The sequence below is a fragment of the Chlamydotis macqueenii genome, chromosome 2 (assembly GCF_036417535.1).
Source record: "Chlamydotis macqueenii isolate bChlMac1 chromosome 2, bChlMac1.mat, whole genome shotgun sequence".
NCBI lineage: Eukaryota > Metazoa > Chordata > Aves > Otidiformes > Otididae > Chlamydotis > Chlamydotis macqueenii.
The window spans coordinates 35,880,380-35,907,967 of record NC_141557.1 but is presented as its reverse complement, the minus strand read 5'-3'; the positions used below and the strand labels follow the sequence as shown (position 1 = coordinate 35,907,967).

Below are 27,588 nucleotides of genomic sequence, written 5' to 3'. Positions count from 1 at the left end.
ATGATACAAGGGAATAGTTGAGCAAGAATAAATGAGGTACTTTTGGTGGGTAAAAATGTGAGCTGACTGTCAGTGTGAGATTGGTTCTAGGAGCAGTTAGCCAGCAGTAATAGGGCACACTTGAGTAATTGAATTTGCATAACAAGGCTTGCTGAAGAGGTCTGACAGGCCCAGAGATTTGTCTGGCTGGAGATCTCCAGATGGACGTGACCACACAGCAGCTGGGTGGCACGTTTCTCAGCATGGTCAGCAACACCCAGACTGTCAGCTGGCCCCTGCAATTGCAAAGCCCTGGCAGGCCAGCTGGTGGCTTCTGACAGCCAGTGGCCCCGTTAGAGAATCTTTTCATTCTGCCTGTCAGGGTACAGGACCTGCAGGGACCAGTGGTAAGATGTAACAAGTCACCAGTGAGAGTTGTTAAGATGCTTCAGAAACCTGCTTCTGTTAAAGAGCTGCTGCTTTACCGCTGAGAGTGAACCTTCTGAAAGCTTTTTCTATCCTTTAACAAGGACACGACAAACCTGTTCTCCAGCATTTTGTTTGGAAATCTATCACTTGGTGTTAGTTTCTACGTGTTTAGTTTCAATACCAATATTTCTGCATCTAACCAAGCATGCCCAATCAGTGACAGAAATACATTTTTATGCGCTTAATACATTTGTAAGACAAAATACTGAAGCTTTTTGCCCTATATATTGCCCTATATACCCAATATTATAGGAACTAATATAGCTGTATTTTAGATTTAGAAGGTTCTGTTAAAGGGAGTAGTTATGGAAATACACTGTAAAGGAAAGTGCTAGTAACAATCGAGGCAACAACTATTTTATTTAGGTAGTGTGCACAAATATTCTGTATAGGCAGAAAAAGAATATGCATAATACTAGAAATCTCTTCCTCTGTCATCCTCCAAGAAATGATGTAAAAAATTAAGACTATCCCGCACTTGTTTGAAGTTGCTTGATCCTAACATCCCTGAGCCCCAGATGCTAAGATTAAGCTGTTGGGTTTAAACTCTGTCCCCCCCGCAAACATGGGAATGTTCCTGTTCACCAGGAGTTTAGAATCCAGGTCATTCCACTCCCAAAACAGTAATAAAACCACTAACGGGAGTTATATACTCTCATCCACTTACTATTTCTGTCCTCATTGATGTTACTTTTCTTTGTTTACAGGCTGGCATAGTCGAAACAAGTAGGTGCCTGCTGTCTAACATACTTATTTGGGCAGTCGCCTGTATGCAAACCCACACAAACTGAGGAAACTGTATCCCTAGACATCCTAATTTCTTAAGAATCTTCTTGCTTCACTAAGTTTATTAATTTACTTTCTTTTGGGAAGACTGGAGGAAAGACCTGTGTTCTGCTGTTCTTCAAGCATCAGTCTCTGGATTGTTCCTAGGGGCTAGTGATCCATAGACTTCTGTCAAATCAGTAGCCCTAACTTTTACTTTTTTCTGAAAAATTCTATGTCAAAGTTGAACATAAGTCCCTTGCTTCTTATTGTGTTCTCTTTCTTTCTGGCAAATAGTGTTCAGCCTTTGTAAACCTGACCAGGTGATTTTGCTACCAGGTTTTCTGCTTTCCTCACTTGATTAGTCATGTCGCTTATGATTATGACTTACCATGTCACAACCTTTATCTAGTCCCTATCTTCCACCTCTGAAAGCTAAAGTACCTTTAGTAGTCACGTAATTAATTGTACTGTAGCCGTGCTCTGTTGCCACTCTCAAGTCAGGGCAACCTGGCTGTAGATTCTTCCCTACCCACTTCATAATCTGAAGGTAGCAAGACGACCCCTATAAGACTCATTATCTAATTTCATGGTTCATATCTCTATAGGTGCGTTGGGATTCCCTCCCTGGACTTCTGCACCCTGGCTTTAGTCTTTTTTTGATGAAGGATGTTGTAGCCAGCTGAGTTCAGGATACTTGGCAGCAGCAAAGGCCTTCTTGCGCACAGAGGACTCTATTGGAGAGAGCCAATAAGTCCATATGCTAAATAAGCAGAAGCCTTTTGAATGCACTTTTATCTAATTCTAGAAATGCCCTTTTTAGGACATTGACCTATCATTTTAAATGTTTTTGTATGAATTTAAATATAGTATTATTGAGAAATGTCATTGGTCGACCAGGCTGTCCTGACACAACAGTGCAAATCTGTAATCAAAACATTGAATAGCAACCTCAAGAAGGGAGACTTGGCATCATTTGGAGATACTTTCATAACCATTTTACTGTTTCCTGTGTAGTTTTAGCTAACCCTTGACACAAGATGGAAAATAGCCTTTTTAAAAGTTAGTGCCGCATCTTTGCTTCGTGTAGGTAATTCTGATCCCTTTCTTTTCCTTTTTTGTGTGTATTTTTTTGCAGAAAGAAAGTGAGGAGTTGTACTTCAGATAAATACATAGAGGCTGCACAGAGACAAGGAATGTAGTCTGAAAAACTGTACTCTACACACAGCAAAAGGAATTGTTGAAATGCCAAAGTGCACCTTATATGTTTAGCCAAAAGTAATTAAAGTGCTAGTATTTCAAATGTTGTAGCAGGTATGATTACCTTCCTTGATAAGAGCGTAATGTTAGGCTGTGTTTAGCAGATCTGATTACTGTCTGTGTATAGTCTGTGCCAATTGTAGTAGTTCTTCGTGTGGATGCTTTATTTTTATGCCAGTTGCTCAGTAGCTGGTTCAGGCATTTAATTTTTGGTGTAATTTTGAATGTTAAATTCAAATTTGGAGCAGTTATTTATTTAAAATTATACAGAATTAAATATGCTTTGTAGATTTTTCAATAAACAACTCTTCTCTCTTCCTTCTTTCCCCCACTCTCCAGGAAAAGGGAGATGCAGGTGTCATCAAAGTCTCTTTTTTGAGGTTTCTCAGTAGAGAGAGCAGAGATTGACTTCTCACTGAGAATCTAGATATGTCTTAATATATTAAGAATACTGATCTGGTGGTATTTCTGTATTTTCCTTACTAAAGCCCCCCACTGAACTGTGGTATGGTGGTAAGTAAGGGATACAGCAGGAGCCAGAGACGTGCTTTATGTACATAATCTCTCCTGCTAATCCGAGAGAGGAGGCACAGTACAAAAATTAGGAAAAACTTTGTTGTTTGAGGATGTTTATCAGAATTAAGTCAGTATTCTGAAATAAATTGTATTAGTGCCCTTGTTCTTTCCAGTTTGCTTATAATTCTTTGTGAATGAAAGCCCAAGTCTCTGACTAAGCTACATTTGGGGACAAAAAAGAAGAATGCTTCCTACTTATATATTCTGAGACCAGAGGAAGCACAGAAGGATTGCAGAATAACCTCTTTAAAACTTTGTTTTCTGTGTTTATATCGGGCAAGTATTATTCTTTCATCATCTACATTCTTCTGTACTTAAAAAAGTTATTTTGAAACTCTGATGTTATCTCCCTATGAAGGCAAATGTATTTTATTTAAGAGCTTTTAAAAGCATACTTTAAAACATCATTCTCGCCACTGTTTTCTCTTTTACTAACATTTCAGAATGATCTTGGGCATTTTATAGATAGCTGTAAACCAAGTAGAAAACATGCCAGATTACATTTTTTATTCCAGGTTCTTACTTACTCATGATTTTGTTGTGAGTGAGGAGGAAAGAACGGTCCAAATCTATTGAACCAATTACATGCATGCCAAAATATTCTAGAGAATACTTGAAAATGGGAGGTTTTGGGCTGCTCTCCAAGTTCTTTCTTCAGTATTAACAATAATTACATCTTTTCAGTGTTCACGATTTAGTGCATTTCTAATGCAATCTGATTTTTGTAAATAAAAAAATTTTGAAAACAGAAAGTAAATGTGCCTTAAGATGAGAAAATTGTTTACCCTCAAGGATGGGTGTTTCTTTCCTTGCAGTGTATGAATCATGTAGGTTTTACTGGTTCTGACATTGTTTTTCTCAACAAGTGGCTTTTGACAGGATTTGTTATTTATTTACATTTTGCTGCTAATATCTTTCTCTCTTCTCTTAAGAAGGAATGTTTCTGTGACTTCATTGGTGGCTTCTTCCTTGTTGCTTTAATTCTCTAGGCAGTAACAAGTGATTCTTGTCCACTGTTAAATTTTCCATGCTTAATTTATCTGACTTTTAGTAGCAGATTTATGTGCATAGGAGTTTTTTCCCCTCTTATTTACTGTTGTTAAGGTTGCTTCATATGGGTTGCAGGGTTTTTTAATAGTTACAACTCTTTTTTTTTTTTTTTTTTTACATCAGATGTAAATTTGAGATCCCGTACTCAAAACTGGTCATCTTCCTCCTTTTTATTTTCATCATCTGTGAGTACGTGTATGTGCAAATCTAAGTGCAGCCATCATCAATGATTCAAGCTGTTTTCTTATCTGTTCCTTTAAACTTTCACCATTATTTAATTTTACTTAGGAACAGGCAGTACTCTACTGAATCTCTACTTCATTTTTGGTCCTTCCTTTCAACTATATTCCTAGGCAGGATGCATTCTGTCCTCCATCCTTGCCTCTCCACCTTGCAAACCCTAGTTATCCCCTTCCTTGATTACTACATGTACCTCCACTCTAGAGTTGATATCTGCAATTTTAATGAGTTTATTTATAACTTATGTTGCAAATAACATCTTTCTATCATTGCTTGTCTTGTTCTCTTATATGCCCCTCTTACATGACAAGGAAGAGTAGAAGCAAAACAAAATAACACGGTAGGTAAATAAAGTGGACTGAACTACATGGGGTTTGGAAAATTGGATTTATTTGGTTGTCATCTGCCTGCCTTCAGGCAAGAATGACAGGTCCCTTTTATCTCTTAAGTTCATTGGTACTGTCTTCCATGTTGCCACTGTTGTGGTAAGCCATCACCACCTCCAAGATATTTCTAAGATGGTTTGGGAATCTGTCTGTCCAACATAGGGATTCTGCTTAAACTGTTACATAAAATATATATTTTTGACACCCTGTTTGTGTGCAGAAGCTGACACTTGATGTAACTTTTAGCATCTACCTAACACAGTCAGGACTGTAGAGGCTTGTGACCTTCATCTGAAAGGACTGCTCTTTTTTGCTGGACTTGTTTGTTTCAAGGAGCTGTTTGGAACAGGGTAAAACAAGCCCCCCCTCCGCTGTTCCTCTTCCTCTCTAGAAGACAAAAGTGATGAAATGAGGTTTACTTGAACAGAACAAAAATTACTATGACAAACAGCATCTTTAAAAGTGATCATAGAGTGAGTGAACAGTGAGGAACCACAGAGGCAAAGCAGCTTTGGATAGCAGAAGAGGGCTGCATAGCTTTGTAAGAGCAGAAGATGCAATCTAACTGCAAGAGTCATAGGTGAGCTGATCTGCAATAGTTAGAGGGGCACCATGATCATGAAGGTGGTCATCAGTTACAGATAACGGATTTTGGACATCCTAGCAGACAGGTGTACAGTTTGTGCTTGATGGAGACCTAGATATAGCCTCTCTGTGTTAACACTTCTTGCTACAAAGCCTGATGTTTCCAAGAGTGAGTACACCGTGGCTGTGTATGGCAAACCTCTCTTTCTCTCTGTAAGTTCAGAGGAGGGATGCGGAAGAGGTTTTAAACTGCTATCAGATACTGTTACCCATTTGGGGACACTGCAGCTAGTGGTATCTGCAGCTACATAGGACAGCCTTTGCAAAACAAGCCAACACTTACTAGTCAACTGGCATATTGGAACCGTTTGGATTCTGAATGGAAAAGCAAAGTTTAAACATATGTCTGTGCTGGCAGCATGAATTACTTTCCTGCCTAAGTGTCCAGAATTCCTTTATTCCTTCTTTACATTTCCAGCAGAGCTTTTAACTGGGAGTTCAGACGTCAGGGTTCGTGTTTTGTCCAAGTCAGTTTGACATATTCTTCTTTCCTTGGCTGCCAGTTGTTACAAGTCAATACTTGGAGCAATCGTTCGTGTCTCACCCACGGTCATTCCACTCATATGTGGACAGTTTTGGGGATTTCACTCCGTTCTTTTCCAGTCCCTTGTCCTGAAGATCCCTTAACCCTTTCAGTACCAGGTGACACCAGTACAAAGGGAGGGATGAAACCATTGCAATTTTCATTTTTAAAATAGTTGCAGCACTTTTCACCTATTTCCTAGTACTGTGTTTTAACAGTAAACTATAGTAGTTACTGTGCTTGTGTCATTTAATATAATTTGACAGATAAATGACATGTAGTCCTACCAGCTTCAGTCTGGGTTCTTTATATACCATGGTCTACGAAATCCTGAAAAACTGGCTTCAAAGTTCTACATTTTTTTAATAAGAGTACTAGCCAAGTTAAATTAAAAAGGAATGTGGGAAAGAGACAGCAAAATTGTACCAACATCACTGTGACTGGTAAAAGGCATTTTCCTTCTTGTTTTCATGGTTTATTCTTTACAGAGGATAAATAAATATATAAAAATTGTGTTGAGTGAGGCTGTATCATTATATAGAATTACATAAGCAAAAATGAATGTAATAAAATGTGGGGTTTTTCCTCTTACGTTCATGCATATAAGTAGCCCAAGTTTCTAATCTTCTTGAAATATGTCGATCTTATTAAACTAAGGTAGCTTTCTTCTATGAGCCACGCAGCATCTCTCAAAACTGTTTCCTATTTACAGATCGGTCTTTTTATTGCCTCATTGACCTTAGAAAAGCAAGAACAATTTCTGATCCTTTCCTGATACAAATTGACGGTAGCAAGTCCTACACTAGCATATTCTGATTTTTTTCTTATTTGTATCAACCTGGGGTTTGTGTTTGGACAGCCATTTTGAAATGTTTCACTGTATATCAAAATAATAGGTCCTAATGGATTGCTTCCTGCTTGACTAGACAAAAGTTGTGTTTTTTTTTTTTTTTTAAAAAAAGGTTTCTTAGCAAGCTTAAAAGAAACAGTAGAGCAAAATAGTTTTTCTGTTAATGGCTTTGCTTGATCAAGTATTTATATTCTGCGTATGATTTTATTATATATTAAATTCTGACAATAAGGTAGCTTTTCCTCTCTGAGGTCAGTAGTGTTCAAATTAATCAGGCTGACATTTCATGCCGGTGGGTCATGAACTGTTGATAATAGCATTAAATGGTGATTCACTTGCTGCAGGGAGCACAGCTCATTATCCAGTCACTATATTAAATCATCGCCACAAACAGCTAGAATCCTGTGCGTGTGAATGCACGCATCTGCACACACACACAGGGAAAAATCAAGGATAAGGATGTGTATCCCATAGCTATCCATTTCCCTGTTTATAGCAATTGTTAAAGCTGTTTCCAGCATACAAGGATGGTGGATTTCTCCCCGTTGGAGAGACTGGAATAGTTCTCTCTGAAAAATGTGTTTATGTATGAAACAGTACTATGCTTCTCTCTGATGAAGAGGGATCATTTTTGTAGCCAGTTCCATGTTAGATAAAAGCGAAGAAAAATCCAGACACATCATTTCTAAAATGTTAGTGTTGGAAAAAGAACAAGATGCAAAATGAGAACAACTAAAATCTAAATTGCTTGTCTTCACTGAGTATGGATTTTTATTTAATACTGTGTTTCAAGGGCTTCTATATTAGTTTCAGATGTGCTACTTCCTGTTAAAAATATCCATACTTTAAAAAACAAAATTAGCCACTGCCCTTAGTGCAAGAAAAAGCATATCTATCATAATGGAAAATTTTAAAATAGAAGACTGTCTAAATAGCTTAACAGTGGATTAACAGTTATGTTGAATGAGAGGAAATTCCACTCTCTAATGCTTAAAAGATTTTGCTATTAAATGCAAATCTTACTTAGAGTTACATTCTTTAAAAATGAAATTTGAGTTAAAAGTATTGCAAGGCATGTGTTTAGCAGTTAATGTAAAATGTTGGGCTTTTCTCTCTTACCAGAATAAGGGAGTTTTCTCCCTCCCTATCCTCTGCCCCCTTCTTCTGAGCCAGTACAATTTGTTTTAGTGGAAAGGGGACTGTTGTTCAAAGGCAGCTTAGAGGCACTTCACTTCTAGATACGAAGGCTTACTTGAAGTATGAGCTTCTCAACGTCTTTGTGACACTGGAGTGTTTTTTTAAAATATATATTTTTTCCATAAGACATTATGTTTAAGCAGAATATAAACATTAGTTAGCATGAGAACTATGTTAACCTCAATATTAACTTTAAAACTGAAAAGTTGGGAGTTTTTTCATGTATATGAACATTTTTATACTTTTATATAAATGGTTACAGAAAGGGAAACCTTTTTCTGAAGCAGTTAACACACTATATGCTTTAAGAGAAGTAAAAAAAAAAAACCAGGGAATTACGAAGGGAAACATTTTAAATTCCTCAAATTGCCCTTTTTTTTTTTTTTTCCCAGGTTAAATAGCAGCTGAAAGCTGCCAAGAGAAACAAGGTAACATGAAAAAACTGTCTGCCACTAGAGGTCACTGTTTGGTAATCAACTTCTAATGAACCAGAACTGTCAGGCAGGGCAATAAATTACACTGTGGATTTTTCTAATTATGAATTCCTATTTAATCACTCAATGACAAGTTAACTGTGGCAGCGGTTCTATGTACTTTGCATACACAGCTATGTTAATGTACTATTATATTTCTTAGGATGGAGGTCCTCCATCATTGGAGCAGTTCATTACGAAAGACTCTCTTATCTAATCATAATTACTGATTATGAGAAATAATTAACTTTGTTACCCTCTCGATTCTGTTCATAGGCAAAATGCACTCCTTTTCTTTTTTTTTTTTTATTGGAAGACCAGAGCAAGTATTGACTTTAGATACCTTTACATTAAAGAAAAAAAAGTTAGTTTCTTTTTGTGCAAAATTGCTCAAATTGTAGAGCTGGAGTAGTTGCAGTTATGGGGACAAAAAGAGGTACACGAATTATTTTATATTGGATCTCCTTAAGTTGTCATTTAATGCAGTTAAATGTGAAAATATGTTTTGGTTCATGAAAGTGTAGCTTTTGCAGCATGTAAAGATTTGTGAATTTAAACCATATGATTGCATATTTGCTCATCCTGAAACAATAAAAGTAATAATAAAAATAGTATCTCTTTTAAAAAATATTTCCATACTAAACTTAGAATTAGTTCATACATAAAGAAATATGACTTTTAATTAAATTACAAAGGTTAGAACTCATTGGATAAGTGGCATCAAGTACATTTGAGAACACTGAAAAGTACATTGCATTTTAGGCTGGAGGGCAATGCTAAATGTAGTTCTCTGAAAGAGATGTATTATCTGTTTTGCAGAGGAGTAGTAATAGAATTACGTGAAGAGGAAATAGAACTGGGAAAGGCCTTATAACGAAGGGATTCCTTAAATGGAAGCTCTGTGTGTTTCCAATTTAGGCTGCTTTTCTAGCAGTTGTTGTCATCGTGCGTTATTATACTGCTTTGCCTTGTCAGTGCTGAGTAAAAGCTTTGAGAATTAACTGTGAATGTGCTGAAACTGGGCAGGAGAAAATGCTTTGTTACTTTATGCATATAGAGTTAGGAGTGATTAAAAATAAGCATATTTTTTAAAGGAGGAGCTGAAAGGGAGACTGTGTGGGCTGTTTACTGTATCCGGAGGCAAGATTCGTTGCCGACGCACTTGCAGAAACAACAGACATATTTGAAGCAATGCACTCTGATGCCAGTTCAGATCATCAAAAAAAATTCTTGGTCTCATACCACTTATGACGCTTTAAGGAGCAGGGTTCAAAAGTTTGTTCAGAAATGTTCAATGCAGTCTTCAGTCCTCTTTTGTAAGCATTTCTTTTTGGTTTCAGTTGGTAAAGCTGTATCAGTTGTCATAAACTGTACCTGAAACAGGTAAAATTAAAACTCACAGCTGGGCAACTCTCCAGCAGAAAATATTGGAGATTGATTTCTTTTAAAATTACCTGCCTGACACTTTTTTGTGACTGTACATTGCTATTTTATTTTTGTCAGAGTCCTGCTATTAAATATTAGATACTTCTTAAATGTTGTAAATGTATATATGCCCCAACTGCTTGGGACTGGCATATGGCATTGCTACATCTTCAGCTCTTAGATAAACCAGAAATGCTTAGGAATTGGTATGCTATGCTCTTCCACCCCATTTTAATGCTTTTTGGTTTGTTTTTCTGTATTTACAATGTTTTTATTTTCTTACATAACAGGAAAGACTAATGAATGCGTCAGTAGAAATTTACCTGCATAACTTTAGGCTTCTGCAGCTGGCTTTCTAGGAAGCAAACCTTTTATTAAGCAAAATAATACTTGAACCCATACCTGTTGAGCAATGCAGGTTAAATGCATACCTCAGTGTGATTTTTTTTTTTTACTTTTTTTTTTAGCAATGTGCTTAATGCCTTCATTATTCAGCAGAAAAAAAAAACCATGCTGCAGTGTTTTGTTGCTTTGGGGGGCCTATACAAGGGTAACATGGTAAAGAAAATAATAAAGGACTAAAGTGTTTCAAGTATTTTCTTTTTGTAAAAGGGAGTTAGTATCTTGTTATGATTATACTAATACTGGAGAAATATGTAAACAATAATATTAAAAATTCCTTGTTTATTTTTACTTCAAAGGTTCTTGTTTCTCTGTTATAACAAAAGGATTTCGGCTATTATATATCTATTCCACAATGTTGTGTAAATGTACTTGCATTTTGCTGTGGAGTTAAGGTAGAACACACAAGTATTTCGTACTTCCCAGATAGAGACATTCAAATTCAGCTAGCAAAATCTGCAAACGTGGTGAGGTATGGCTAACTGCTTTTTGTTATTGACAGGGCAATGCCAGGTTGGCCACACATCGGGTTTTGTTGGTCATGAATTTTTGTGTGTGTGTTTCTCAATCAAAACAGATGACATGAAAATCTGTGCTGCCAAGGTGGACCGTTGGTTCTACTTGTAGCTTTTGCTATGCCACACAAAGCGTTAAGCTTTTGGGGTTTTGATGTTGTTCATTTTGGTGTTGTCCATGGAGTCTAGGTAGAGCAGATAGAATAGCTCTTCTGGGATTTTACCTTATGTTTGTCTAAGGGGACATTATAAATGTTCATCCCTTGAAGCTTTTTTCTCCTATAGTCCCATAACAGTCTTATTTCTTGTTGCTGGTCTTCTGCATAGAGTAGAAGCTTCTGAAAAAAAGTGGGGTTGTGATGACTTCAGTTGGTATTAAATATGCAGCTCTGACACCTTTCTAATGCCAGACAAACATTCTTCCTGTTTTTGCACTGTGTGATTGAAATGAACTTTTATTTCTAGGACTTGACGCTTTATCTGGGTGAGATGGGAATTCTGCTAGAGCCTGTCTGCTGAATTTTAGTTGTGTGGAGGGTTAACACTGGCCCCGTGGTTGAGAAGCTGTGTGCGTGCTCATGTTTCATTTTTGGACTTCTCCTAAAAGACTAGGGATTCAAATAGTAATGTGGGCAAGAAGATGATGGGTTATTTTCTTTGTTTCTCTTGTATTTAGTATTTCTCTTGTATTTGATGCTGTTTGAACCTAGCAATGGTTAACCAGATAGCTTAATGCCATGTGCTTTACATTTTGACTGTCCTGAAATCTGCTTTTAAACTTTGGTATCTTGGATACATGGAATATACTGCTGCTGTTCTTCACTGGCTGTCCAGCCTTCTTGCTGCAGATAAAATATGAAATACTTATTTTCAACTGTGCTAAGTACTATGCAGTTAGTTTTTGCTGGCCATAACTGTAGATAGTTGCAATTGTTGTTGTTACATTTTAATATTTCTATATAGATCTGCAGGCCCAAATGAAATGTAGACTGTATATCAAAATATCAAGGATGGGTAAAGAAATAGCTAAATCTGGTACTCCAGTGAGAACACCTGAGGGCTTTTTCTGTTGTCTGGGTCTTTTTATAGTGGAATACAGATTAAAGGGAGGGAATAGGAGAGATGACTGGCATGAACTACTGTTTTAAAATGTTTCTGGTATAGTATTTTGAGTATTAAAAATAAGCAAATAATTTAATCAATTGTACTTCATTTCTTTTCTTATTGCAATGCTATTAACCTTTTTACTTGATAACTTTTTAGGTGCTTTGGTATTTCTCTTTGACATTACATTGACTAGAACTAAATGTAATGCTTTTTGAAAAACTACTGCAAACAGAACGATCTCATCAGGACTTTCAGCTTGTATTTCTGTTGAAAAAGTTAAAGTATCTTCTGTATGTATTTGCCTTTTGCAACTTATTTTCTTTGGCTAATCCTTTTGGAGGCATCAGTTGCTACTTAATACTGCCTCGTAAAATTTTCCTGGTGCATTCCCTTCACATTAAACTGCCTTAACAACAGCTTCTACTCAGTTTTTGCATGATTTATTGAGAGGGCATATTCTTTTCTGTGTTTTGGCGTCCTTCTATAATACATCTAAATCAGATTGAAGATTTTTATTCCGGCATCCATGGCCAAGTTCAAGTACAAATCCATATAGAATTCCACTCGGAGCTTCCTTTAAAAGCATAAAGCTTCTTATTACCACCTTGCCTATTTTGTTTAATCGAATCTGTATCCTTGTCTCTACACTACCTTCCACTTTCAGTTCCTGATGATGTTTACATATTTCTTTTCTGTGCCCAAAAGAGATATCCTCTGCTACTCTAACATATATATGTACCTATTGTTTATGTGCATGTATCCTCATGATTCATGTAAATCTCTAAGCATGTTCTGGAGGCCCCCAAGGATCCTTGCATGCACAGCAACACTTCTCCGGTTGCCATGTGGGACTGGAGAGTTTGGTACCGCCTTTTGTCTTCAGACAGCACCTAGCAAAATAGAGACCCAACCGTGACAGCAAGGGAAGCAAGCACTAAAGAAAGGCTATTAAAGCATTCTCTAGCTGTGTCTTCTGCCTTCATATTATTCTAGGAGGAAAAATCTGTTTAATTACTTCCTCTCATGCTGGGCTGTCCAGAATAGGTAGCATATTGCGCACCTCTCTTGCATCTTTCTTTCAGTCTTTTCTACTGCTAGGAAAATAGCTGCATGGAGCATTAATGCTGATGCACACAGTCTGATCTACTCTTCTTCGTTCCTGCCTGTGCTTGTGGGAGGCGGGGGTGGAGGAGGAGGAGGGAATTATTATTCTGCTGCTGACACAGGGAGAATGAGAGTGGCTTGATGCAACAGAAGATTATGTTCCCTGAGGATAAACAAACAGAAGGAGATAAATTAGGAGACAGGATAATCCTGTTAATATGTGCATTCCTTAATTCTGATTCAGTTTTTCAAAATGTACGATTTCACAGAGGTTAGAGATTTAATTAGTACCTGTAAACTCTCTCTTAAAGTTTACCTTTTATACTGTGGAGTAACACTTCAAGTTGGTAACTGAGATGCATACATTTGCCCAAAACCAGGAATTGTAGCTCATGGTATGAATGTCGCATGAGGGAAAAATAATAATGTGCACATCACCATCCCTTCCTCTATTAAAAATAATAAAAAAAAAAAACTTTTGTTCTCCGGACTTTTTCACAATACTGTTTGTTAGGAAGTCAGAGTCTTCTGTTGCTTTTTCAGCAGAAGCTGAGCCATTGTGATATTTATCTGAATTCAAACAAGGCTAATTAAAAGAGCTGCTGACAGTTGTTGTGATCTGACTTTGACTGGAGCTTGATGGTCATTATGGGTAAATAATGAACCAGGTCTGCAAATGTAGCAGCTGCCAACTTGGGATAGAAGAACAGCTATTGCGTCCAATTTAAGGATCTATCGACCGCTTCCCTTCTCCCTGCAGATCTTCTTCCTAGCAGAAAACTAATGTTTTCTACTGCTTTGTTTTGTGGTTTCAGCTATTTCTGATATCGCCTATAATCTCCTCTTAAATATTTAACCTAGTCCATTATTAGCTTTCAGAGTTAACAACTTTTCCATTGGGCTTTCTTTGCATTTTTATTTTGTTTTGTGGGTGAGTTTTTTGCAGTTTGTTTTTATGTACAATTTAACTGCTTAAATAATGATGATAATGTGTATTTAATTTGCCTATTGCTGCAGAATAAAAATCCACCAGGCTTTTTTCTTTGCACAGCCATCATTTTAAAAATTGTATAATTGGATTAGGCTGTAAGAGAAATACTTCTGCTTCCTTAAGCATGCTTTTGTCTGGAATATTACTGAGTACTCATTGTATAAATCTTCAAAACACTGACCTGATCCTTCATTTCCATTTTTGCTTGAACACCACTAGTTTATGAGGTATGGTGATGCAAAGCTCTATTTATCAGAAGAGGGAAACAGCACTGACTTTCATTAAGATGCACTTCCAAGTACATCGTCGCTTCATCATGAGCTTTGCCTTGTTCCATTAGCAAGCAGGAATGGGTGCGTTAAAGGGAAAATGGCAAATTTGAATAATAGATTAATTCAACTTTCTTCTAGAATCCCTGCCATTATAAATGCGGTACAGGCATTTAAAAGCCACCACAGAATTTGATATACACAAGAACTTAGCGCATCTACCCAGCGCTTGCTCAGCTGCCATTAGGAAAGGCAGCATGTATTATGTAAAATGTACAGAGGCGCTTGTGCACAGTGCATAATGCGGCAGAACTAGGGATCTTGCTGGGAAGAAATGATCCCGAGCGTGCCCCTGAAAGACAAGTTTTGCTTTGAGGTATAATGATGAAAAATTGCCCATTTATTGGTGTCTTTGCATTTCAGCAAAGGCAAAACTTTGACTCGTGGTCTGCGGTGCTGCCGCAGGGGTTTTGTGCACCTACGTGTGCGTCCGTGTGCGCGGGTGTTTCTGTTCTTGCTCTGGGAAGGCCAGCAATACGTTAACAAGGGGTTATGTTATGCTGGTTTATGTTAAACCAGATCACCCCCTAACATGTGCAGAGCCATTCATCTGTGTCACCAAAACCCAAGAGAACATCTGACATGGACTTTGAAACAGAAACAGTGATCACTTACAAATCAAACATGGCACGCTCTAAACCGATTGTGCACGGCAATCTTTTTGAGAAAGGACAACTAATTGAACATGATAAAGTGTAAAGTTAATTAACACCCTTAAATTTGTTGATTACTTTCACGGGATTATATTGTTCGGTTGAGGAGCAGCTTTCCATCCCAGCTGTCGCCTTTTTAGCGAATGTCGCTGGTAAACAATAGAGACACCATAACAAGTCGTAAATGGTCCCTGTGACAGCAGCCCCTTGTGAGGCTGCATCTGTAGAAAATGATTAGAACAATTGCATTTTAAAGACGGCTCACATTGCAGCCCGGTCCCATCGGCCCTCTTCTTTATCTCCGCTGATGGCAGACTGGTTAAAACATTTAAGTTCTTTGGAGCAAATTAAGTGATTTACTGTGTTTTAGTTATACGGCGGCAGAATAGCTTCGTAGGTCTAGCTTTGATGCTGATTTTTATAATAGGGAGAAAAGCAAGCCCTTTGAGCGGGGGTGTGTTGTGAGGGGTTTTTTTCTGAGACTGTTCCGTTTACTTCTTTCCTGGAAATAGACTGAGGATGGCAGATGATGTCTGTGAAGCAAGTAAAAAAAATTGATACCCTATTTATATTTAATAAAATAACTAGTCTTCTCGTGGTTATTTTAAATTTGTAGTACAATTTTAAATATTCTGCTTTTATTTCCAGTAGGGATCTGTAACTGATTTTGCCTATACGTGCCTTTTAATTGGTTTTGGATTTATATATGTAGCAAAACAATAGTAACCTTTTCAGTTACGCCTTCCGTGTGTACCTTGGTTTAACTTCTTGTGAGTTGCAAAAGACAAAGTATTTCATGTGAGCTGGCAGGTACTTAAAAAGAACTGCTTAGTCCTTAAAAATGCACACACATACACACAAGATACACAGGCGCAGGTTCTCAAGTTCAACCTATCTGAAAGAGAGCAAACATGACAAGAAACGGCTTGTTTGAGGCAATACAGTCGCTTAAGCTGCATTTTTGCAAAAATACCGGAATAAAGGACCAGTGTTCCCTCACACTTCCTGAAGCATAACAGGCAAAGCCTCAGCTCTTACTCTTGAGGGTGCGACGTCGTAAAACAGGAGAGAGGATTAAAACTCTAGCACTGTTTTTCTTGTTTATTTTTTAATCCAGTTTAGATCACAAAATTGGTTATTAAAATTGCTCAATATACCTACGTGTTGAATAGAAAAATGATAAAATAGATGGGGTTTTGCCTAAGCTTCTTGATACTGCAGCCGTTACCTCCAGCTTGTCCTTTGGAGTCTCTGAAGCAGCTATGTTCACACTGTTTCAGTTTTTCTGCTCAACTTTGTCAGCAACAGTTTTTTTTATCTGCAGGTGCAATGCAACAGTGATTTAAATATTTTGGCACAGGGGTATGCTTGGGTGCTCTGTGTTTTCAGCAGTGTAACTATTTTCAGCATCACCACTGTGATGGTGCTCTAATCTGTACACTTAGAATATCACTTCTTTTTAACTCATTTGCACTCTGCTCTTCTTATGGAAATGTGATAAAACAAACCAAAAGCAGATACTTTCATGTAGCATCTTTACATCAACATCTTTTTCCTAGCAAATTGTATTTGTTGTAATAAGCAAACTGGTTGAAATCAAGCTACTTTAATGATGTAGCCATAGAAGTAAGACCTTTCTTCTTTTTTTTTTTTTTCTTTTTTTTTGAACTGTAAACATCAGTGGCAAATTACCAGACTTTTTCCAGCATGTTAAATACTGTTGCAGTAAGCACAGAAAATTGAATATAGAAGGGCAGTGTGGCCACTGAACTAGGGTGTCTGGCCTGGAGGCTGAAACTTGAGGTCATCTCCAAACTGTCCCAGGATAGCTGCGACCAGTTGCTGTTATCATATGAGGGCTCCTAAGACTCCATTCATGTTTTCATCTAAAATTTTTAACTCGGGGACCACTCTGCGTCAGGTTCACTGAGAAATGCATTGATGATCAAAGTGAGAAGCACATAGATTGAAGTAATTTTTGCCCCACAAGTAACTCAGCCAGATACAACAGGATGCTTTGACGAGCAGTTCTTTATGTACTTCTTGTGATAAAAGAAATTGTTTCAGATCTTAGTCCAAAACCTTCTAGTACCCAAGTGGGAAACTCATCTCCAAGTGAGTATGCCATACTGCAGTGCTACTCTATTAACTTCTCACCAGGCTTTTTCCCAGATTCATTTTTTTGCATGCTCCCTCACTAGCTAGATCTCTTATCATATTTATCTGCAACCTCATTCCTATCAGTTTATATCTCTGGGAAAAACTCTGATGGTGCTGTAGCTTACTGACTTGGAGTTGAGCTATTCTGTGGCATCTGCTGGTGTGACCTCCCTAAAGGATTCTGCACACAGGTGTGGGAGGAACATCCTAGAGATGCCAAATGTAGGACTGCAGCCATGGGCTCCAGCAGTTTTGCTTTGCAGCGGAGGAAATCATAATCATGGTAATCACAAATACAGTTTCTCAGAAAACCGTTCCCCGAGGATGAGAAGAGGCTTTTTGTATTTTAGAAAGAACAAGTAGATTCTGAAGGACTCCTGACCCTAATCAACAGTGGTACATAAAGCACTATCTTAGGTGGTAAGAGATCTTTTAAAAAATCAAAAGATGAAAAATAATTATTAGCTTTTTAAAATTACATTAGCTACTCTGCTTTCTCCATTGCTCTCTTTAATGTTAGAAGCTGATAATACTTTACTGGCTTATGTTGTTGGTATGGAATCTGTGATTGTGAAATAAAGCTGTGAATTCTTGTCTAAAGATTTTTTTATTTCTATTTTTAGCTGAAGTTACAGTTCTTGTACTCCTAGACTCCCTGCCAAATTATTTTAAATTGCCAGTGTTACAGATTTGCTGCATTGCTTGTTTAATTCTGATAAAATAGCTGATAGTTGGCAAGGACCCTAGATGATAAAATTTGCCATGAAGTAAACAGGTTTTTGTTTTTAAAAAGAGAATTTTCCAAGCCTTCTGCATTTTACAACAAATTGCTCTTTTTTTTTCTACTTAACTAATTTATTTTTTTCTACTTGAAATGTAAGTGTTTGAACAAGTGAGAGAGTGCAGCTGTCAGAAGATTAACCAGCTGAAAACTATTGTCAGCATTAATTTTGCTCTAATAAATGACTCTCTGAAGCTATTTAGCAGTCTGTAATCTAGATACAAGGCTATTGACCTATGATGGATAGTACTGGATTTTGTTTGTAAGCTTTGACTTAAATTGTCTACTTAATTTGCTGCAGGTCAGATCACAGGATTAGTGGTAAAGGCCATTATGTGGTTTGAATAAAAATAGCTAGAAGAATGGAATGAAAATCATTGTGTTTATTAATGTAGCAATCTTTGCGGTCATGTACATAGTAAATTGGTAGCCAACAAGATGACAATGACCTGTTTGTGTTAGCTCTGAATCTTTGCTCTTAGCCCAGTTCCTGTGAGTTGCCTGGGGAGAAGTTGTTCAAGTGAGATTAAGGATTGGCTGCAAATAGGGTGTCTCTCAACCTGAACAGGAAGATCTTTACCACTGTAGATATTTCAGTACCTCAATAGTGTTGTATATATAAAGTGGGGGGTTTTTTAAGCTATGGCTCTGAGTTCTTTCTGGGTGCTCCAGTTCTGGACTGACCAGTACAAGAAAGATACAGATTCAATGGAGTGAGTCCAGCTAAGGGCCATGAAGATGGTGAAGGGACTGGAGCATCTTTCATATGAAGAGAGACTGAGAGGGCTGAGACTGTTTAGCACAAAGAGAAGTCTCAGGGAGGATCTTATCAATGTGTATAAAAATCTGGTGGGAGAGAATGAAGAAGAAGGAGCTAGACTCTTCTCAGTAGTGCCTAGTGACAGGGTAGGAGACAATGGGCACAGATTAAAACACATGAAATTCCATCTGAAACACAAGAAAACATTTTTTTTTTTACTGTGAGGGTAGTCAAACACTGGAAGACGTTGCCTAGAGAGGCTGTGGAGTCTCCATCCTTGGAGATATTCAAAAGCCAACTGGACAAAGTCCTGGGCAACCTACTCCTGCTGACCCTGCTCGAGCAGAGGAGTTGAACTATGTGATCTTGAGAGGTCCCTTCCAATCCTGTGATTCTGTGATTCTAGGTAATAATATGGGTTAAGCAGCTACTTCATCAGTGGGAGCCTCTTTCCTCTACTCTATTGCCTGTTTTCACATAATTGGTAGGTATTTACTATTTTTGAGACCCTGAACTGTCAAATTTGTCTTAAGTTATTCAGTGACTTCAAAAGATGATCCGTGTTGGAAGGCAGGATGGGGTAAATAAATGCTTGACAGATACAGAAAGGGGCCTTTGTAGACATAGTCACACAGAATAGTTGCACAGAGACCGTGCATCAAGTGAAATTTTTATGGGAAAGCGAACAAAAATTCTTCAGTATGAGGAGCTGCAGTGTAACTGTCCTTGATGTCTGTAAGGAAGTCCGATACTGCCCACTTCATTCTTTAGCTGTGGTGCAGCACTTACGTGGGCTTATGGCCTTAAGTTGAGAGAACCTCTGTTGAGTCTGCTACGGTTGCCCACTTTATCAGAACTTTTTGTGCACAAACTTGGTTGCCATGGTGGCTTAGTTGTGGCCTTATTCTCTTTCTGTTGGTTTTTATTGCATAATTTCATTTATTAATGGGGAACAAGGAAAACAGAAATGTCCTGTTTAAGTGGGATATATTTCTACCAGAATAACATTTTTGCTATTTGAGGTTAGATTGTATTTTTTCACTGTTTGTTTTTTAAAAAAGCTCTGTCTTCAACTGACAAGCTTTTTAAGAGTGCATTTAAATTTGTTGGTACACACATCTAGCTCAGTAAAGACAGTTCCAGTAACACTTTGGAAACTATTTCAATAGAAGTGTTTATTAATGTTTATTATGGTAGCTAGTTAGTGACAAAGAGCTGTGAACCGTAGCTGGAGAGCAGCCTGACTTAGTGTGGAAAAAAAATGGTCTGCCACATGGAGGAGGAACAAACTGTTTCACTTGGACATTCTGTTTGTAACAACCCTGTACCTATTGAGCACATTTAATTTGAAAGTAGGTCGTTAACTGCAGCTGTACATCCTAACAGGCCAAAGTTTGATGCATAGCACAGAAAATTTAGAGTGGCTATGCTTCTTGCTGAAGTGAAAAATAATGAGAAAGCTGATGTGTTCATCAATTTGGGCCAAATTTCCCCTAGCAGTTCTACTCATTAAGTGTTGAGGTTGAGGAGATTAAAGATGTACAAGAAATTCATACTGGTATTAGGCTTCTTTTAAGGAATAGGATATTTCATGGAGGTGATAAATATCACATGAAAACTTTGCCGGTTTTGTGCTTAGGAACTGTATAATCAGAGAACTGTGGTGCGTGCTTACTGACCTGTGGTAAAGACAGGACAGACTTACAGGAATAAAACTGGGAATTGTGTCTGTGTGTATGTGTGTGTGCATCATTTTAACATTGTTTTTTCCTAGTTCTTTAGGTCATTGTATATGTGCTAAGTTTATGTGTAGGAAACTAACTCAAAGTTTCTCAAATTAAGTAGTATTTTACTTCAGATTAGAAACATCATAAACTGCAGGGATTCAGAAGGCTTGGGTTTATGTGCCTGTGCCTTTTAGATGTTCAACTACATGAAAATCAGGAAGCATTGATAAAAATAAGCCTAGGTTTGGAAAAGCTGATAAAAGCAGAGTTAGCTTAGAGCAATAGTTTGTCAATAGTCGTATGTGAACAGTAGTTTGATAAAACAGAAATTTTATTTAGTAATTCAGATACAGTTAATTTAGTGGAGTGCAGGAAGATTTAATTGTTTCTTCATGTGAAACTATAGAGTGACATTGCCAGTTTTCTGTAAGGCTTGTGAATTTTTTATCCATCGGTATGCCTGATAGATAAAGTGGCTTTATCTTCATCAAATGTTTGAGAATTAAGATCTCTGATCCTGTAAGTACTGGGACTATGGGCTTACTTTTACATACACTTTGAGAGGTTCATTGTAAGTGAAGTATTAAGCACATAAATTTTACATCATCAGACCCTTACTGGTAAGATAAACTAAAGGGGTTTTTTTAAATTGTGACAATAAATCCAGTGTTGCTTTGATTCAGGTGTTGGAGCTGCTCGAGCTGGAAACCTTACTTTCATGGTTGGTGGAGTGGAGCAAGAATTTGATGCTGCCAAAGAGTTGCTCACATGCATGGGTTCTAATGTAATCTACTGTGGAGAGGTTGGAACTGGACAGGTAATGCTTCTTGAGGGCTTCCTAATTATCTCAATCTTTAATTTTGGTGGCTTTGATTTTCTTTAATTATACTTTTTTCTTCCAGAACTAAATGCATGATAATATATCTTTGTACTTGTTTGCTTGTTTACTTGTCTTCAACCATGTATTTAAAAAATAACCTTATGGCTCTCTTCTCTAGCATGTTGTATAACTTACCACCAAACCATCTGACCTGGTGCTTCTCCACGTTGGCTTGTTGAGATTCTGCTTCTTAGAGGGCACAGATTTTTATTTTGTTTCTTCTAAATGGAGATTTACTGAGTGTTCTGAAGGACAAAGTGCCCCTACATGCCACATATACTAACCAAGCTACTGTACTAAGAAAATAAGTATTTCCTAAGATCTGAAGGAACCATAGGGGAGCTTTCATTGACTTTACATTGCAGTAGATCTGGGCTTACTGGTGCTACCTTTAGAAGACAGCTGTCAGAATGTATTTGATCGTACTGTCCTGGTCCTACTTAAAAAAGATTCCTACATGTTAGGTCTATGAAAATGCAGAAACTAATTGATAGTTTAACTTATTTTCAGGCTGCAAAGATCTGCAACAACATGCTGTTGGCCATCAGTATGATTGGAACTGCTGAGGCTATGAATCTTGGAATCAGGTTTGTTTGATTTTTATATTGGATTGAAGCATTTTTTCTGTGTTAACCGTTTTTGTGTTTTACAGCTGACCTTCTCTGAGGCAATGATGATTAGATGACATAGATAAACTTTCGCCAGAAGTTGTCTTATAAAGCTGTTAAGAGGCTAAAGGGATTATTTAACTAAAGTAAGATTCTTGAAAACAGGAATATTCTCTTTTATTTGTTTTATAGGTTGTTGCGTTCTGTATCTGAAGTTAAGTCTTTATTTATTCTGCTGTAACGCAACGTACGATAATGTTTGTCTTGCATTATAAACATGCAGAGGTAATATAGAGGTAACTTTCTGTTTGTATTCTAAGCTAATATACAGTGTATTCAGAGTATTATACTCCCATATGGCTCTTGTTGGCTTTGTTTACTTTGTTAAATTGTTCCAAAATATATTGTAAAGTAAAACTTCTAGAACACTGTGTGTATCAAATTAAGATCAAAGCATAAAAAAGAACATCTACCTTTCTATTCGACTTTACCACTGCAGTTTGTCCTAATTGCCAAAACTCCTACTTTGTCAAAAAGCTGGAGTCTGCTGCACAACATTCTTGTCAATGCTAAGAGTACCATTTCTTTTCTAGCAAGTGTTACATCTGACTTGTAAGTGGCAGCATATTCAAACAAAATATTTTTTCTTTTCCAATTGTAACCTGTTTGGTTTGCTATGGTCTTTGAGATTTTGTTTTGTTTTCCAAGAGAGTGCATGCAAGTACTGGTTCAGTTCCACAGTATTTGAACCTTTCATAAATTATTTTAGCCAGATCTAAATAGTTTGCAAATGTATAGATAGAGAAGTCCTATGTTTGAAGATATCATCTTGCAATTCTGTATCTTTTAAGGGCTCTTCATGAATTATTTATCTGCACAGTTGCATCCTTAAAATTCTTCTGCTAAAACTACAGATATTGTAGATGCTTATCAACTGGGCTTTAGACCGTGTGGTCATGTGGATTTGATACACTATAAAAACAGCAAGAGGGCATCAAATGCTTAAATAAATAAAAAAGAATGCCTACATGTTCACATATACAGGAGGCACTGTAATGGATTCACATTTCCTCTTAATTACCATATCAAGATGCAGTTGTTTTATTGAATTGCCCTTGTCTCAGATGTTAGACTATCTTGACCTATTAAGTTGTCATGTTGTAATTGAGATAAAAGAGGAATTTGCTTTGCATCAGTGCTAATTGGTTTATCAATATCCTGTACCATTTACATTTTAAAATTGAGAGTCTGTAAGATACTGAAGCATGTCTGCATCAAGCCATAATAAAAACAGTAGCATTGTTTACAACTGTTGTAATCCAGTCTAGTATAAAGCTTTCATCAGGTTCTGTTTTAAGTCCTGGTTCACTTAATAAAGCATATGCAACTGATTTTTCATTATATTTTTATCTACATTTGTAGGAATGATTAGAGTTAAAATTGAAGATAAAATAAAATCAAGAGGTTTGGAAGGCAGATATTCTAGGCGTGTAAGCCCTGTGCAGGATGGGCTGATGTCTGCAGTCATTGTAGCTGCAAGATGTTTAGAATTTTCATTTTGTCCTTTTCCAGTTTAAATTTTGGCTGAATTTGTATTCAGCATTTGTAAGCAAAAATCCAGTGTGAAGGTGGCAATATACAAACCTTCCTACCCTGCCTATGTTCGTGGTAATCATGTACTTATTGTAGAAGAAACCTGCTGTAACTCAAATTCTACAAAGAGCAGAATCTCATTTAGTCCGAAACTGCATGAGGTTTAAGACAGAGGTAGTAATTTAGAGCCTTATGAAGTAATTTAGAACTCTTGCATTGATTTTAATGTGCTGTGATTTAAATCCTGGAGAAGATGACTTCTGCTTATAACTAAAATAAGAGCTTTCCACTTTGGATGTGTTCATATGTCTAAAGTACATGTTAACAGTTGTAATTCTAGTTAGTAGAAGTTTTGCTATATTAATAAATGTATTAGATTTTTTTTTCCAAGTCTAAAACTCGAAGGATAGTGTGGCTGCCTAGTCTGGAGAGAGTAGGAAGCAGAGCTGGATTTATTAGATTGACGCACATCTGATGAAGAAGGTCTGACTCTGACCTGATACTGGTAAAGCACATTGGAAATCTAAAAAATTCATAATAGGAATTGTGGAGCTTAGACATGTTTGTAACTTTTAGATAGAATGCAAAATATCTTCATGTCATGCATTGTATATGTCTGCTACATCATTTAAATCTTGAGTTTTAGGGACGTTGGGTAATTAATTATTCAAAATATTGCTGACTGAGCTAGATGTATCTATAAAGTCATATTACAGCACCTTCCAGAAACCAACATATACTCTGAGCTTAAGTCTTCAAAACAGTGTGATGTTAATTCTATTAATAAATCACTTCTTCTCTAATGTTTTCATAAACCATGCAGCCTAAATTTTCATTTTCTGAGCAGAGAGTTTTTTAAATTACATCTACTATTGTTTTATTTATTTTATGTTTGAAATCATAGAATTTTTCCAACCTGGAACATAAGTAGCAAATAGAATGTGGTGAGGAGGAAGGAAAACTTACATTAATGAGCAAAAATTCCACAATAAACTCCCAGAAAAATACAGTTCTATGGATAATGTGCATATTGCAAAATACTGTAGAGACTTATAGTGTTAAACCAACACATAGAGTATATATAAACTTCACAAATACGAAATAAAAACATTAAGTTATACTGTCCACAGCCAGAGACTATTTTTCTTTTTCTTTGTGGTGATCATCTCAGTGTCAGTAACTTTCTTTTACTGAGGCCTGAGTTCCAGTGAAACAATGTCTAATACTAGCAAAATAGAGCTCAGAAATGAAATATTGCTGATAATGGTTTGTGTTTAGGTCAGATGGAAGCTGCTGCCTGTCAGGCAGTTTGCAGTCCTTTCAGAAACTGCCTGCACAGACTTGGGGAAGACCTGATGTGGTGAGAGAAGATAGGGCAAGATTGCTTGATATGGTTGGGATGTAAGGGACCAGGAGAGCAGTAAGGGCTCTATGGCAATAACCTCACTGCAAAATCACGTTTGTACTTCCAGCAGCAGAGGAAGTCATCTCAATGAGAAGGGACTGCAGTGGCAGGCAGATTTATTCCATAAGCTGCAAATAGAGCTCTTTCCTAAGCAATTCTACTCTATGTAGATTTCTGGCTGCTTGCTTTTTTAGATATATAAAGTGAAAAGACGATAAAAGAACTTTGTCTTCTGATGCTGAGTCTAAATGTAGTTTCAGTCTCTAGATCTGGTTTCTGTGAGCACCCCTGGGCTGCAGATGGAAGATGTGAGCAGAAATGGGAGTCAACAGCGTAGAGAGGAGTGTATGTTGCAGGCTGAGGGATTATTAGCCCTGGGCACATCCCCACTGCAAAGTTTAGAAAGAGTGCCTTGAAAAATAATTCCAGGAGCACTGTGGCTCTGCTATCTTCGACATGGGGCTGTAGCTAAGTCTTGTGAAGGTTAACAATAATACTTGAAAGCACTTACGTTGTTTAAAATGCCAATGGCAAAGTCATTTTTAGCTGTGGTAGAAGGATACTAAGGTTCTGCTTGAATATTTGCCACTTCATGTGGTATTTATCCGAAGTACCTCGAGATGGGAAGCTCCAAAAAATTCAGCTACTTCAGTTCTTATGGCATAAAAAAAGACCAGAATGTATCTTTTTTGTGAGATGCCATTTCAGTATTTCTGTTTGTTTCAGACTGAAACATTGGAGGAGTGTATGAAAATTTCAATACATGGTTTTATCAAAGCTCAGCAAAACTTGAGTTTTGAGCAGTGACTGAAAGGGACCCTATTTTAACCAGGTTTTTTTTTGTATGTGCATCCGTTGCTGAGTTTCTGCTGCTCAATTCATTAGGAATGTTGTTGAAGAAGCATTGATTTGAGGAAAGCAATTGTTTTTGCTCTGTTATAAGCACAGTTAATACATAAGACTTCTTTTCTGCTTATAAGAGCATTTTGGTAATTGTAAATTCACACGCGCATGCACAAGCTCTTGCCACATCCAATGGCAAGTTGTTATGGGGACTGGCAGACTGTCATCATTTTGATAGCTTGAGCAGTATATCTCTTGAACAGCAATGGAGCTCTTATGCAGAGAGTATCATATGTTCCCAGCCAATTTACAGGGAAACAGCAATAACATTTTATCATGGTTGAGAGCCCAGTAGCTGCTTCCTATTAAACTTGCCCTTTCAGATACCTGTCTTGGATTAATTTGTTGATTTCAAATGGAAACTCAGTCTTCTCCACTGAAGCATGACTTTCTAGGATAGACTCTCACTGAATGACAATTACTGTATATTCTAGCTGCTTTCAGACTGTTACAAGCTTTGGGCACAGTGGAAGACAGAGGACTTCTTCAGTAACTGATTTTAATATATGTCTAATTTTAACTGTCAGTTATATATGCACTAGTGGATGAATCCTCAGAAAGATGAAATGCAAAGCACTTCTAACTTGCTCTTATTAATGATACACTTGCTGCAAAGGAGAAAAAAAAAATAGATTCAGGTCTCCTGAAGAGAATCTGCATGGTGTTCAAGAGCAATGAAGTTTGAAGAAGCGGGGGTTTAAGCTGACACTATCTTCCTTTTTCTTTTCCTAGAGCAAAAATATGCCAGATCTATGCAGACAATATTTTACATATCTGTATAATACACACGTATCTTTTTAAGTATAGTTTCCCAGAGAGGTAGTTGGAACACTGTGAGAAGAGCATTCTTTGGGAGGGTTATATGCATTTTGAGATAATAAGCTCTCTATCTTGCAGTATACTCGCAGCTGTAATTATGGGCCTCTGCATGCAGCTAGATATGGCTCAAGCAGGCACTACATTGCTAAAAATACTGATCTAGATGTAACAATGGTAAGGAAACAAACAAGCCAAGATATTTGTTTTGGCAAAAAAAAAGCAGCCTCTGTGTATTTGGAAGCTCAGGCATTGTCTGTTCCCAGTGCAGGTTTTTTGGATGACAGCGATTAAAGCAGTTATTCAGAGTGGGTCTGGAAGAAGACTTCGATGCACTATGCAAGATAGAAGTACAGTTCAAATATAGATTTTTTTTTTTAAATAAATGGCCATTGAAGGCATTTAGTTGAGTCAGAGAGTTGGAAAAAAATGGGAAGGAGAATAAAGCTTGATCCCATTCAGGCCAGCAGGGGACTTCCCATTGAAATCCAGGGGCTGCTGCAGCAATTCATAAATAAGAGTGCACAGCAGCAGTGCTAAAAAGCTACCTTTGCGGTACAGAAAGTGATCTTGCTTTGCATTAAGAAGGCAGAATTGCAGGAGACACATGCCATTACAGGAACAGGAACCATGCTGTGGAGCCCACTGTCTTAAATGTAGTTTTTCAAATCCAAAATGCCTACTGAAATAAATAGACATAAATTTTAGCAACTATTCCATTGGTAATGAGCTTTGCTCATCTACAAATTAAAGCCTTGAGTGCTACAGTGCCTGGAAGCAGTGTTAGGATCACCATGGCTATGGAGATTTGCAAAAAGTCTGTGGTGTAAGCAGTAATGTAAAGAGTGTTGATTTATATTAAAAAAAAACATTATAGAAGGTTGTGATATATCCCTTTTAAAATGTCCTTTTCTCATCTTGGAATGTTACTGGAGATAATTCCCTTGCTTTCTTTTTTGACATGAGCATAACTGAACATTTGTACAGGGCTGGATA

General features: G+C 37.2%; 1 protein-coding gene across 1 annotated transcript in view; it reads left to right on the top strand.

Moving 5' to 3' along the window:
* The window catches only part of HIBADH (3-hydroxyisobutyrate dehydrogenase), an 85,964-nt gene that overhangs the window by 50,451 nt on the left and 7,925 nt on the right, over positions 1-27,588 (top strand). The window contains exons 5-6 of the mRNA XM_086742580.1: positions 21,071-21,204; positions 21,778-21,854. Coding sequence (XP_086598706.1) covers positions 21,071-21,204; positions 21,778-21,854 — 211 coding nt within the window. The remainder of the gene's footprint in view (positions 1-21,070; positions 21,205-21,777; positions 21,855-27,588) is intronic.